Source organism: Alnus glutinosa, chromosome 14, assembly GCF_958979055.1.
Source record: "Alnus glutinosa chromosome 14, dhAlnGlut1.1, whole genome shotgun sequence".
Taxonomy (NCBI): domain Eukaryota; kingdom Viridiplantae; phylum Streptophyta; class Magnoliopsida; order Fagales; family Betulaceae; genus Alnus; species Alnus glutinosa.
Genome location: NC_084899.1, coordinates 1,217,822 through 1,232,800, shown reverse-complemented (window position 1 = coordinate 1,232,800; position 14,979 = coordinate 1,217,822). Strand labels below are relative to the sequence as shown.

General features: G+C 38.4%; 2 protein-coding genes across 2 annotated transcripts; both read right to left on the bottom strand.

Annotated features, from left to right (window-relative positions):
- Nucleotides 1-934: 934 nt before the first annotated feature.
- LOC133857745 (alpha/beta hydrolase domain-containing protein WAV2) lies at nt 935-6,886 on the bottom strand. The gene is made up of 8 exons (XM_062293080.1): nt 6,567-6,886; nt 5,540-5,575; nt 5,239-5,317; nt 5,054-5,108; nt 4,838-4,954; nt 4,105-4,266; nt 3,332-3,575; nt 935-1,349 (listed from the first exon to the last, which is right to left on the bottom strand). Exons 1-8 carry the CDS (start codon nt 6,802-6,804, stop codon nt 1,333-1,335), a joined length of 948 nt encoding a protein of 315 aa, XP_062149064.1. The 5' UTR covers nt 6,805-6,886; the 3' UTR covers nt 935-1,332.
- Nucleotides 6,887-9,701: 2,815 nt separating this feature from the next.
- Nucleotides 9,702-12,663, bottom strand: LOC133858096 (nuclear transcription factor Y subunit A-3-like). Its single transcript, XM_062293540.1, is given in 6 exon segments — nt 9,702-10,285; nt 10,419-10,586; nt 10,885-10,956; nt 11,313-11,425; nt 12,413-12,611; nt 12,613-12,663. Coding segments are annotated over 6 exon segments (993 nt in total). The 3' UTR covers nt 9,702-9,895.
- Nucleotides 12,664-14,979: the final 2,316 nt, after the last annotated feature.

Here is a 14,979-nt window from a genome sequence, read left to right as displayed (position 1 = left end):
GTCTCAAATACATGGTAGAGAATCTTAATCCCTTGGGAGTATCTTAATTCCTTGGGAGTGGGAGTACAGGTAGTGGTCATGATAAGCCCGAAGACATGTTGATGTGGACATAAGGATATGAACTGGCCACAAAGTTGCTAAAAGTTTCTACCTGGTCCACTATCCAATGGCAGCAACGCCATTTTTGGTTAGTAAAATTTCTTGTCCATAAAACATCAGCCTCTTCTTTTTGTCGTCATTGAAATTCCCAAATATTTGTCCACCGGGCACATATCCACTAGGATATCAAATGGAGTAATGATATCCTAGTGGACGATAAGACGTTCTCCATGTATTATTACTCTATCAAATGTGAGGGATTGAGAGAAAGACCACTCCACATTTCTTCTGATTCAGTCCATCAAACTAACACGGGCGTAAAATGCATATAATTTTTACATACATTTTAAAAAATGCATGTAAAAATGCATAAAATTACATGAAAATTACATTAATTCCACTCTCCCGATCAAGTGCAATCTCATGCATTATGACTTCGAACAAAAACATTAACAAACCCAAAACATTCCTTCCACTCACCGACTTTGATTGACACTTCTCTCTTTCTCCCTTTCTTTCTCTTTTCAAAACAAAAATATTAACAATCAGTTCAAAACACAAAAAGCTATTTCAAAATTAAAAACAAAAGGCACCATCTAAAGAACATTAACAACCAGAGGCATCAGGCATTTTCTGTTACAGAACCAAAAGATTATAGGCATGATAGGCCTATCTCATGCTTGAATAAAGATTGCATCTTGTCTTGGGAGACATGAGACCTCTGGTAAATGGTAACCCAGTGGCTCAGATTACTAGGACTTTAAGAAACAAGTGCATACACAGCAAAGATAATTTTTCTTTTTTCGTTTTTGCTGAATACATGGCAAAGACAATATAAATGAAAATAACAATTTTCTAGGCGAAATAATACCATAGTACAAAAAAAAGATACAACAGTCCAGCGCATCAACTCTGGATATATTTTTGCAGTCAGGAACCTCTTATTTCATACAACGAGAATCAGTCAGTACTGACTAGGTATTTAATGTGTATGTCAAAGTCCCACAGTATACAAGGGCGTTCACATTTCTTCTAGTTACTTCTGCACTCTGTAAAACCTACAAAAAAAAAAATCTCCGAGAGGAAAACCTGGATGAATGCAGCAGGTCTTGGCAGGCAGCAACTCCTCACAGAGAGCTCCCGATTGCTGCAGCTTCCAAAAAAAAGGTAGAAATCTTTTGAATCCTTGGGTGAGCCGATCAATAACACCTCAAAAGTCAACATGCCAACCAATCACCTCGCCTCGAAATCTGGAAGAAGCATAAAATAACTACGATGAAGTGCAGAAAGGATCACGTGTGAGCGTAAATGTTGGTGTTTGTGGCCAATACAAGGACTACAAAAGTTATTGCACAGCAAACGCCTAAAACATAAAAGGCAGTTTATTATAATAAAGCTCCAAGAGAAATACTACACAAGGTGGCCAATTTTTATACGGATAAAAAATTCCACTCATAAGGTCAACTATGTAGAGTAAAACACTAATTAGAGACGATGAAGATGCCAGACGACTTGAATAACCATTTGCATTTAGATTCTTATAACAGAGGTACCGCTCGCACCAGCATCACCTTCATAAAATACTCTCGTGTGCCGTTCTCTCTACTGAAACCTCTTCCCCCCCCCCCCCCCCCCCCCAACTGAAGCTTTTTTAATAAGTAAATAAAGTTTTATTGAAAGCGTAAGGTGCCTCTAAGTACACTAGAAGTATACACAAAGAAATGCCTAAGAAGGCAAAGCAAAACGAACAAGAAAATCAGAATAGCTAATCGACAGGGATAACAAAAAGGCCATCGTCCAAAGATACAGCATAGGAAAAAACGAGGCTATAATATCCTCCATGAAATTCTCCTTGTCTTCGAAACACCTAAGATTTCTCTCTTTCCAAACACACCAAAGGATGCGAATTGGCACCATCTTCCAAACCACAACACTCATTGGCCTTCCAGCCTTCCACCAACAGGCAATTAAGTCGATAACTCTTTTAGGCATGACCCAAGACATACTAAACCGAGAAAAAACATGATGCCACAAAATGAAAGCCACATCACAGTGAAGAAGAAGGTGGTCCACTGATTCCCCATCTCTCTTGCACAAGTAGCATCTCTATCGCACAAGTAGCATCTCTATCCACAATGATGATCTTCATCTTCCTGAGATTGTCCACTGTAAGAATCTTGTCTAGGGCTGCCGTCCACGCAAAAAAAACCGTCCTCGAAGGAGCCCGAGTCCCCCCACCCCCCCCACTGAAGCTATCAGGAGGAGAGACGTTTCTCCCTCCCTCGCTCCACCCCTCTCTTCCTCCTCTACCTTCTCTTCTCTCTTTTCCACTTTTTTCCTTCTTTTTCTCTCTTTTTGTGGGAAGATGGAAACTAGATCTACCGCCGCCCGTTCATCTCCACTGGCTTCCCCGCCTTTAGATCCACCACGAGCCACTACCAACCAGCCTCTCCACGGGCACGTGAGGCACACGTGCTGCCGCCTCTTCCGGTGGTGTCCAATTCCAACTCTTCCCTTCTAGAGCCCGTCCCCAACTCCCTTCTCAATAAAGCTGGAATGGTTCCCTCTTTTGTCCAGATCTGTTGCAGAGTATGCTCCTTTGTCTAAGGATGTAGAAATAGTGATCTTCATTGACCATCTCATCACAGTCATCAGCAATGCACCTTTTTATCAGCTGTCCAATCATCAGACAGCATCATAAACCACCTTCTAGGGCGGCCCTCTCCTCGGCCTATAGGACCAGATCTGTTTAGATCCATTTCCCATTTTTTTTCTTAGTCTTAATCTCTTGTACTATAATGACTGTTTTGGAGTGTTTGTTGGGGTCCCCCACCCCTTCCTCTTGCAGCTTTTTTTGCCTAAGTTTCGGGACACCAACAAGATAGCAAACCCTTTCACTGGACATCGATACATGCTATATACCTTGTTATAAAGCTCGTGCAATTAAAGAAAATGATCAAAACAAGAATGCCAAGTTGTGCATGGTGAAACCAGTAAGAGTTTTAGAACTCAACCCAAACTGTATCACCCAAGCTCTACTGGATGAAATACACACCAAACCCAAGTCATGCAAAGCCCTTAACAGAGCTTGCAAGAAGAAACTAAATCAGAGGCAAAAACTAATCAAAGCGCATCTCCCTCCCTCCCTCCCTCCCTCCCTCACACTCATGGAAGTGAAGAGGTAGTGTTCTTAACAGTACGACTTCAGAAGAATTTAGCAAAAAAAGTTTACCATTGTTATTGCGGGATGAGTCATTTTCTTTTTTCTCTGGAAGATGTTGTTCAAGGAACTGCTGAATCGTTCTCCAGTAATGATCACCACCGGCCAGCCAAGTGTCCATATGCATGCCATTAGGAAACTCCACAAAGAGGCATTGCCTGTTATGAGCAGCTGCTTTAGCATACAGTGTCTGCATGTGGACTGGGGGAACCATCTCATCTTGCAATCCAGATATAAAAAGAATTGGCTGCTTAATCTGCAGTTAAGAAGGCAAATTATGGATTGATGCATAAACTTGTAAACCAGCAAGAGAAGATTAAGGCAATGATAGAGGGAAAGAAGGGAGAGAAAAAAACGTCACTGCACATTATCACCTTGTCCAGATATTGCAAATGAAATTTGGCAATCAGGTATCACAACATCAAAACTTTATATTGTTTTGGCATTAACAATGCAAGAATCCAACACGTATGAAATTCCAGATCTGGAAATTTTAAAAAAATTATTATTGGTGCATGCATCAATATATTTAAATATTACGACATATGTGGACTATACAATGCATTTTAAACAGATGCCCGCAGAGCCTAAAAATGTTTTTTTTTGCCAACAATCTGCACTTGGGATCAAGTGCAGTGCCTGCTCAATCACATATCATGATAGTTAACATTTACAAAGGCGAAGAAACAAAACTTAGATAGGTGACTACCAAATCTCCGACATGGTATTCTAGTCATTTGTGTGCGTGCAACACATTAAGAGCTTCAACCAACATATATCCTTACCTGGCCTACGATATCAATTGTACACCATGGAGACCGTACAAGAAAATTAAGAATTCTAGGACCATTCGAACTTTTTCCAATGAACCACTTCAAGAAGGGCAATAAAACTCCAGCCATGTCCAGAATAGATGTGAAAGTGTTCTCAAGTATTATTGCAGCAACCTGCAACACAGAGACAGGCCAGAAAGATAATGTGCCTGAAAGATGGCCCAAGTACATAAATATATAACTTGAGGAGCTCGAAACTTGGGGGAATAAAGAAATCCACAAACAGTAAAAGAAGATGTACATTTTGAATATAAATTTGATTTCAATAAGTTGCAAGTATTTGAAGCAATTGCACGAAGTAATCAGAGATCAGGAATTCAGACCGAATATCAAAGGAATGTGATGATACATGATGAAGGTGCTTTCCAAAACAATGATGAAAAGATAAGATCCCTTCTCTTTTTATGCTAATAGTGTTGACAAGATCATCAAGCTTACTTATATGAGTTATATCCACAGACAATACACACAATAAAGTTACTTGAGTAACCAAAAAGCAGGGAAACTTAAAACTGCCATAAAATTGATCATAATAAATGCCAATCCTGATGTAGAAATAAATAACACAATTGAACATTCATGTCTCTGGCAGTAAAATCTACATTAGTCAGAAGATCAAAAGCCATTGTGTTAATTTTTCAAGCTAGCAACATGATCCTTGTTCACCATTCCACTGTGGGCGTACCTTGTCAGGGTTGTTTTTGGTAAGTACAGCTCCGACAGCACCCCCAAGTGACCTTCCAAACACAACAATTCTAGACGTGTCAATGTCAGTCCTCTGAGAAAGATGATCCAATGCAGCCTACCCAAAATAAAGAAATAGCCATACATTTGAGAAGAACAATAAAATCTAAGCAGCAGAATTTGGAAGTTAAAAAAGTCGCTTAACCAAAAATCACACCTGAGCGTCCCTTATGATTCCATGCTGCGAAGGATAGCCATCACTAGCTCCATAACTGTATTAAGAAATAAAGGATCGGTGTTAATTCAGTCAAACATGCAGCACAGGCACCATTCCAGATTCAGATAGCAATACCATAACAAAGAAACAAGAGAAAATATCCATATAAAACAGCAAATACGTACCCTCGGTATGAAAGCATAAAAACGTTGCAATTCAACCTCTGTAACATTATACGGACCATTTCTAGACGGTGGGCAATATCTGAGGGCAGTAGTCAAGGCAAATTAAAAGTAACAGAATCCAGTCAAAAATAAAATAACAGAACCTAATACCGACTTAAACTAATGGAGAGGGGCAAATTGAGAATAACAAAACCCAACGGCAACTAAATAATCAATCGAGAGATACAAACTAGCATTTGTAATCTACTAATGCATATCTCCCCAAATTATATTAGTCTAGTGATTCTGACTATTAGGATACTTCCAGCATTTTCTTGGAAGAATAAAATGGTGGGACCTGCAAAACAATAAGCACTACCACATAAGCCTTGAAAATTTATATCACATAGAATGCAGCTATTGAGGATGAATGAAAGAAAAAAAAAACCAATAAAAGAAGAAGAAGTTTTATGAGATGAAAGCTCGCCAAAATAACACCAATAATGTTACAAACAAAATGACATATAGAAAAAAATGAACATTTTACTAAACTTAACAATACCCATTCGCATCAAGTAAAACCACATAAACAAAAAGCTCATTTTATGAGAACCTCATAACCTCACTAAACTTTGGAAGCGATTCTGCCTCAATCAAATTCCACAAAAACTAAGTAAAACGAGTTTGAATGTAAAGCATTTTCCATCCGCACCACATTTCTCGAAGCCAGTCAATACTCACCTTCCCCAGTTAACCTACAGAAAAAATCATTAAACCCCAACCCTAAACCTATAACAACGAAACCAGAATCCAAATATCCGATCCAACCCTACAAGCCAAACCACATTTATTTGCACAAGATTTGCAAATGAATTCATTTCAAATTCCTCCTAATTGGAACTATCACTTACACGAATTCGAAATCCAAAGTTCAATTCCATATCCAATAATATTAAAAAAAAAAAGAAAAAAAAAAGAACGAATTGAATTAAAGCCGGATACTCCAATTCCAGCTCAAAAACTCGAATTCACGCAACCAAACGCAACCTGAACAGTAAACCCGAAACCAGAATCCAATTAGTCGAACCAATCTTACAAGCCAAACCGCAGACGAGTGAAAATTGAAAAATCTCACTCGCATGAATTCGAAAATTCAAACCTCAACTCCACAGTCCACATCCACCAAATCCAGACACTCCAGCTCCAGCTCAAGACCTCAAATTCAAGGCAACCAAACGCAGACTCAACAGTAACCTCGAAACCCTAACGCACTCAAATTGCAACTAAATCCTTCACAAGCACGAATTTCTTGAATATCAAAGAAAAAAGAAATCGGGTTCGGATCGGACCTCGGCACTCGGGGAAGAGCTTGATGAACCAGGCGTGGAGGCGGATGCCGTCGGAGGATCGGAGCCAGATATCCTCGTAGGGGAGTCGGAGCCGGGCCGGGGTGATCGAGTAGGACTTGGTGAGACCAGGGAGCACCGGCACGTAGACCAGCTTCTCTTGAAAGGCCACCAGCAACGCCATCCCGGCCACCATTATCCCCCCCACTCCGTAGAGCAACGCGTTCACGTACGACACCATTTCCCTGCGTTTTGGCCCTCTCTCTTTCTTTCTCGCTTTCCGGTCCTCGCTCTCACACAGTCCTCCTTCGTACAAATTATAGAGAGTTTTCTTTCTTTTATCCTTTTTCTTTCTTTTCTTTCTTTTTGCGAAAAAAAAATGCGTGATTTGATTTTGGTTCGGCTTCGGGAATGCCAAACGGAATGATAGAGAATCTTATGATATAAATTTTATATATATATATATATATATATATATATATATATATATAGTTGTTCGATTATTTTTAGGGTTAAATACATATTTGTCTATGTGCTTTACGAATTTTATTTTTTGTCCTCTCAGTTTCACTTTTTATCAAATTTGGTACTTGTGGTGGTATATGAAAAGACAGAAATTGTACCTCCGTCTGATTTCCCATCTAAAACTAACGTCCACCCACGTCATTGGTATCTAAAAATTTGAAGTCAGAACCCAATTCTTTACACATCGTTTTCAACAACATGACAAAAAATGCCGTGAGTAGACGTTAGTTTTGGACTAGAAATAAGACGGATGTACCATTTCCGTCTTTTCATATACTACAAGTACCAAATTTGATAAAAAGTGAAACTGAAGGGGCAAAAAATAAAGGTCGTAAAGTACAGGGGGCAAATATGTATTTAACCCTTATTTTTAATCTAACAAACATAACAATTTATTAAATTAATTAACTTACGTACTTATAACATTTGAAAATTGCATAGAAATCTAATAGGATTAACGTGTGATTCCGACATTTATGTGAAAATCAGGTATTATAAAAACATATGTTAATTTAATAGATTAAAATATAAAAAAAAAATATATATTTAACCTAATTTGATAGAAAATTTTGTTCAGTTAAAATTATTAATTATTTAGAATTTGTCACCACTACTAGAGAATCTTAATTTTTCTTAGTTCATTATACTAACATGTTAACAATTTAGTTAAGAATTATTATAGATAAGATTCTACAAATTCCACCACTCCTGCCCCCATAGATTTTCTCGTAATAATCAATTTAAATTATATATGGTATGTCTACATTTATGTTTTCTAAACTCGGTCAAATAAATTATTATATTGAAACGAGTGTATATGATCGATCTTGAGTTTTGAGTTCCCTGGTTCCTTTGAAAAAAAACTAAAAAACTTTTTTTTTTTTATCTATAATAAAAAAAAAAATCCTAAATTTAATCATTTAATTAATATTTTAACACTCAATAGGCTCAAATTCTTTGTCAAAAAGTAATGTTTAACTTAAAAATTAGGGTTAAATACCCCATTGGTACCTGAGTTTTACGTGTTTTTAAATTTAGTACTTCAGTTTTGTTTTGTATCATAGGTGGTACCTGAATTAAGGGTAAAAACCCATTTGGTACCTCTGTTAGATTTTCCGTCCGAATTTTAACGGCTCGCCACGTGTCAACCGCTGAGGTTGACACGTGGCAATACATAAAAAAAAATTAAAAATTAAAAATTGAAATCTTTAGAAAATGATTAAAAATAATAAAATTTTAAAAAAGAAAAAAGAAGAGGGGTGGCTGAGCCACCCCCCTTGGCCACCATGGGGGTGGCCGGCCACCCCCATTTTGGCCAAGGAGGTGGCCCAGCCACCCCCTTGGCCGGTCTGACCGGTCTGGGGTGGCCGAACCACCCCATAGGGGGTGGTTCGGCCACCCCACAGTTGAAAAAAAATAAATAAATAAATAAAATTTTTTGAAGGGTTTTGGCCCTAGGGGGTGGCCGAACCACCCCCTAGGGCCAAGGGGGTGGTTCGGCCACCCCCTAGGGCCAAAACCCTTCAAAAAAAAAATTGAGGGTTTGCCCTTGGGGGTGGCCGAACCACCCCCGTGGCCCTAGGGGGTGGTTCGGCCACCCCCTAGGGCCAAAACCCATCCAAAAAGAAATTGAGGGTTTGCCCTTGGGATGGCCGAACCACCCCCATGGGCCACGGGGGTGGTTCGGCCACCCCAGTCCGGCCTGTATGGGGGTGGCCGAACCACCCCCGTGGCCCTAGGGGGTGGTTCGGCCACCCCCAAGGGCAAACCCTCAATTTTTTTTTGAAGGGTTTTGGCCCTAGGGGGTGGCCGAACCACCCCCGTGGCCCTAGGGGGTGGTTCGGCCACCCCCTAGGGCCAAAACCCTTCAAAATTTTTTTTTTTTTTTTTTTTTTCAACTGTGGGGTGGCCGATAGGGTGGTTCGGCCACCCCAGACCGGTCAGACCGGCCAAGGGGGTGGCTGGGCCACCTCCTTGGCCAAAATGGGGGTGGCCGGCCACCCCCATGGTGGCCAAAGCCACCCCTCTTCTTTTTTCTTTTTTTAATTTTCTTTTTTAAAATTTTATTATTTTTAATCATTTTCTAAAGATTTTAATTTTTAATTTTTTTATGTAGTGCCACGTGTCAACCTCAGCAGTTGACACGTGGCGAGCCGTTAAAATTCGGATGGAAAATCTAACAGAGGTACCAAATGGGTTTTTACCCTTAATTCAGGTACCACCTATGATACAAAACAAAACTGAGGTACTAAATTTAAAAACACGTAAAACTCAGGTACCAATGGGGTATTTAGCCCTAAAAATTATAGAGTCAAAGTTCCAAAACCCTAAACTGATAAGAAGCGAATTTAATAATTTAATTAATATTATAATACTCTCCTCACGTGTAAACTCAAACTCTCTCTCACTACCTCAATAAGTAAAACCTTACACGTAAAATATTTAAATGAAATTAAGAATAAATTGTGTAGTCAGAGCTCGAATTCAATTCATGACACCTACTTTGATATTATGTTAATTTATTATTTATTCCAAAAAGCTAAGCTGATAAGAATGAGTGACTTTAATCAATTAATTAATATTCTAACTACCATCGCCCATTTATGCAAAGAATTGGATAACAACTACCTAAGTAATGTATTATAATTTATATCAAAGTAGAATTACAAGCACAAACCAAGCAGCGAGGTCTTTATAAAGTGTGGGCATATCTAGTACATTTTGCAAGACAAGCATGAAACATACAGAGTGACAAAGCCAAGGATGAGTTGCCAGACCAGTGAGATGGTCTTGTGTATTCCCATGTCTCACCGGACAACTGAAGCAGGGTGGCGGGCGCCACCAGACACGAGGCATCCATTGCATTGCATGGCTCCGCCCATGTGTGGAGCAATGCATGAGAACCTGCGTCCAGGCTGCTGAAAGATGGTGTCACCGTTGCCGTCGGAGACACGGGTTGTGGTGGTGGTGTCAGAGCAGGTTGTAAGGGAAGCAACTTGTTGACCAGTTTCAAATTCATGATTATCACACTCGGATATACTTTTACTTGGATGAAAGGCATTAGAGTCTGCGACACAATGGGTGCTACTGGTGCTCGACCGATCAGGATTTTTGAGCTTTCCTGTGCTGACAAAGCGTCCACCGGATCCCCTAACCCTATTTATCGCATGACGATGCCGAGACTCGTGCAGATACGGCTGGATTAAATTAAAAGGGATGCAGATCAGTAGATTAAACAGTACCAGTTTTGCATGCACAGCTCCCCAAATAACCAAATGCAGCAAAAGTGTTCAAATGAATGCCGACTTAGCGGACATAAACAACAAATACCTTTCGAGTTTTGACAAGTTTGTTTTGGGCCTCAAGCTTTGCACGTGACTGTCTCCTTCTGAGGATTCCATGGTACTGTTTCGGATTGACATAAATGGGTCCATCATCTGCAAGATCAAGTGGTAGTGGGACTCGTGCAGGTGCTATCCCCACCATCTGGGGTTGAATCTGGTCATTTTTGAATTATATATACAAATCATATCAAGAAGCAACAAATCACAAGCAATTGTTGTTGAAAAGAAAATATACAGTTAAAGACAAAGCTCAGACCAATGTAAAGTGGCTAAAGCGCCTTGCAATAAAGGAAAGAAACATAAATTGGTGGTGAATACAAATAAAAAATCATGTAACAAATAAGAGTATACAGATTCCTACTTTATGTATTATCTGCTAGATAAAACTAACAACTTAGCAGACTAGCATCTATAGATCAAAGGGATCCCAAGATGAACTCAATGGAACTTACAATAGCCTGTGGCCCATAAGGAGTGAATAATCCACCAAAGCATGGCTCAACATAAGGATACGGAACTCGAGCCTGAAATGGGAGAAGAAGCATGAGTCAAAGAGTAGGAGCCAACAAACATAATCCACGGTCTAGAGCTTGTTAGAAGTTAAATTAAGTGATTAAATTCATGTCTTCCTATAAACTTAAGCTTTTAAAATAAGAGGTGATCTAACATGATATCAAAGCAAAGATCCTAAAAGCTTAAACCCCGCCTCCGTCATTTACCTCTCATTTCAATTAAAATATTCTGCGTGTTGGGCCTTACCTATTAGAGAGAATTTTGAGTCCACACTGAGTAATAGAATATAAATTAAATAACTGAATTCATCTCTTCCTATAAGCTTAAACTTTTGGGATAAGTAGTGATTTAATAGAGCTCAACCTACCATCGCATGGCTGTGACCAACTTGTGAAGGATTGTACATCATATCTTGATTATTCAAGAAGAAAACCTGCTTCATTTGACCTTCCACACCCTTGACAGAACCTTCATCTTGATCTGGATGCATGCATAAACAACTCGTTACAAGTTAGACTAGCCCGGAAATAGACAAAAAAAAAAAAGTCCCCCTTGTTACCCAAGTTAAAAAGTAAAACATAGAACGTCAATGTAAGCCATAACATGGGGGAGGAATGACTGTGTAGAAAGGATAACATGAAATAACACTGTCAACACTGGCCTTGGTAGACCTATCTTCAGCTAATTTACTTTCTTCTTTTAAGTTTTCAAGCCAAATTTTCTACGGAAACATGTTCATAAACCTACCATAGTTCACCAGATTTCTAGTAATAAAGAGATTGTTGTGATGGTAAGCATGTGTTTACAGATAAAATGAGCATTTGTTCCCGCAGAGATAGACTACAAAGTAACATGAGTGAAGAGATCTGAAGACCTTATAAAACAAGAGATAAAACAGATTACCTGTCCATTCCACCCAGCTTGGACAGTGCCAATGGTATTCGTTATAAGCATAAAAATAATCTCACAAGAATTCAAATCCTTATAATCTAATACTGCAATTATAAGTGATTTTGTTGCCCTTTACCATCTTTAAAAAAAAAAATCACCAGGAAATGGGGCATATTAAAAATTGAATCTTTCTATACACGCTTACCAGCCAACTCCCCTGAGGAACAGAAACTAATGAAAGAAAAGAATAAAAAAAAAAAGAAGAAAAAAAAGACATACATTCAAAAACACACTTTAAAAGCACAACGTAAATTAAAAGGAGGAGAGAGATGCGCGGGGGGGGGGGGGGGGGGGGGGGGGTGGAGTTTATTTCAGGACATTATAAACTACTTCCTACTCTCCAGAATATCTCATTTCTGATAAATTTCACCTGCCAAGTTTATATGTAACCCTTTATTTTCTGCCAAACCTTTTAGTACAACAAAAAGTTCTATCAATATAAGAGACCGTGCCTCACAAGGAATACAAAAATGGTGGAACATTATGACAGACTCATCGAACAAGGAGTATAAATACCAGATTCTGATGAAATGCATTGATCTTGAGAATTGGTCCCTCCCATAGCACCCAATTTATGGTGAGATGGACCAGTCAACTGAATTGTGGACAATTCCTCGTCTGGTAGTTGAATACCTAAATGCTTTATATCGTGATAAAATTGAGGTGGAGATCCCACTTTCAAGCTTGTATTCTTCGATAAAGACGATCGAGTTTTGCTGTTCATCTGAATTCCATGACAACGGGCAATTAACAGTAAGATGGGGCATTGAATAAACAATTTTTTTATTAAAAATTTTCTTGAACAAGTTCAGAATTTGTACAGCCTTCTAATTTGCCAATGTCGCCTGAATATTATGCAAAAGCCAAAAGATCCTTACCAAGAAGCAGGTTCCTTTTGGATCATTTTGGGATTACCTACCCAAGAAAAACACAACAATAAATGAGTAATTGCTATTGATTATGTCAAAAGATGCATGTAACACGTCTGCAATCATTTAATAAAAATGAAAACTGCAAAAAATATGGGCATTTCAATGATGTGAAAGCTCAAAAACATGTCAATATAAATCCTCAAGTAAATGCATGACTTTTTTTCCTCATATGGACAGACTAGTAACCTAATTTTGGGAGTGAATACCACTTGTAATCTACTATGGTAACCCACAGCCATACTTGCTGGTCGGCCACACCATGATGACTTATTGTAAAGGCAAAGCCATAACAACAACAGAAATTAGAATCTTATATCTCCACAGCTTTAAGATCATTGATTAATAACAAAATATTTGACAATGTTCATGATCACCAGCCATTTAGCTCATCATCCATACTTGATCTTTTGCTTTTGGCCTTCTATTACTTTTACCAAATAAATCCACTTAGGGTAAAGCATAAAAAATATATATTTTCAGGAAACTCGCCTAAGTGAGATATACCTCTTATGATAATTTTAGTTTATTTTCATTTGGTTCTGGAAGCGAAATGTTATGAATACGACCTACAACATATAGTACAAAAGTCTTTTATATGACAACCTATCTAGGTAATTCGTAATATCTGAATAATCACATAGAAAAACTGTTGGGTTGCTCATAATTCCCCTCTTTTTGGTTAATTATTTACTCAGAACTCCACAAGGACTAGAAGACTTGCTTTAATAAGTTTATGCAAACAATTGCATTGCTGGACCAAAAATTCCTTCAGCAACAGACTGTATACGCAATCACAATTTTTTTTGATAAGTGTATACGCAATCACAATTCAATATCAATATATACATTAACAATTGAACATCACTATGAATTTATGAACTCAGACAACATAGTCAATTGATAAGAGTTGCCTTGAATACACTTTGCTGACCCTAGGCTTACAAACATCAAAAGCAGTAGTATCTTACAAACCAAGGTCCTAAGAAAGAAGAGATAACAAGAACCAAGCCATTTTAGTTACTTTAACATAAGCTCCCTTACAATGGAAGGAGCATGCTGTAGTCAAGAGCCACATCATAACAATATTTGAAAACACTGCTCAAACAACATGTTCTTGTATTAGATACGCCCGCCAAGCTAATGACTCAAAGATCACCCATTACCCTACACATGCATCAACGAGATATACACGGACAACTTCGTCACAACGCTATAAATTCACATCTCCAAATTTCTGTCTTGTTACTCAAAATCGGTGAGATGTCACAGAGAGATCACGGTGATGAAGTTACTTTACTTGTTTGGTGTTTCAAGATCAAAAAAAATAAAAAAATAAAAAGTACCCTAGTTTTAGAATACCTAAAAATGTTTGACATAGTGTCATTCAGTCGACTATTAGAAAAATGGGGGGCTTTCTGTCTACATGCAATTATGAAATAAAATCAAAACAAAAAACCTTACAGGAACAGATCGGTGGAGAAAGTGATAGAGGCCAAACAAAACAAGAGAGCAAGTCTAATCACACAAATTCATCATACGAATCAGAACAAAAAATGAGACAACTTGATCAATAACTCATTCAGAAAATCAGTGACCAGTAAGCCCAACTGCCCCATTTCTTGTTCCCCCCACCTCCCACCCCTCAAAAAAGAAAAAAAGAAACTCCTCATGGGTTGCCAAACATCAACTGACCAAACATCGAAAGGGACATCCAGAAAAACCCATTACCATAAATGCGAAAACAATTTAGAAGAAGAAAAAAAATATTCAAATCCATTCAGAACATGAGAAAAAGAACCCACCACCAAATGCAGTCAAAAACCCATTTCAGAAAATGGAAATGCTCATACGTATGAAACAACCCACGACCAGAAACCAAGAAAGCAAAATACCAAAAAAACAGAAAAAAAAAAAAAAAATGAGGTCAAAAACCACCAATAGCAACAACTTTACCTAGAACTACTTTCCCATCATCGTCATCGTCATCAAAATGATCTCAAACTCCACATGCATCCAATAAACAGAAGATAAAAGAAACCCACTAAGATGCGAGGCCAATACATGAACCCCCCGCGAGAGGGAAAGTACACGAAAAAGAGATGGAGAAAAGGAAAAAGAATCAGAAAGAAAGCAAATGAAGCAATAGAAAAG

Excerpts from the sequence above, each read along its gene's own strand:
- LOC133857745 (XM_062293080.1), bottom strand. The coding sequence starts at position 6,804 with ATGGTGTCGTACGTGAACGCGTTGCTCTACGGAGTGGGGGGGATAATG. Across the intron at positions 4,955-5,053 it reads GAATCATAAGGGACGCTCAG|GCTGCATTGGATCATCTTTC; the intron begins GTGTGATTTTTG and ends TATTTTGGGTAG. Across the intron at positions 4,267-4,837 it reads CCAAAAACAACCCTGACAAG|GTTGCTGCAATAATACTTGA; the intron begins GTACGCCCACAG and ends TCTGTGTTGCAG.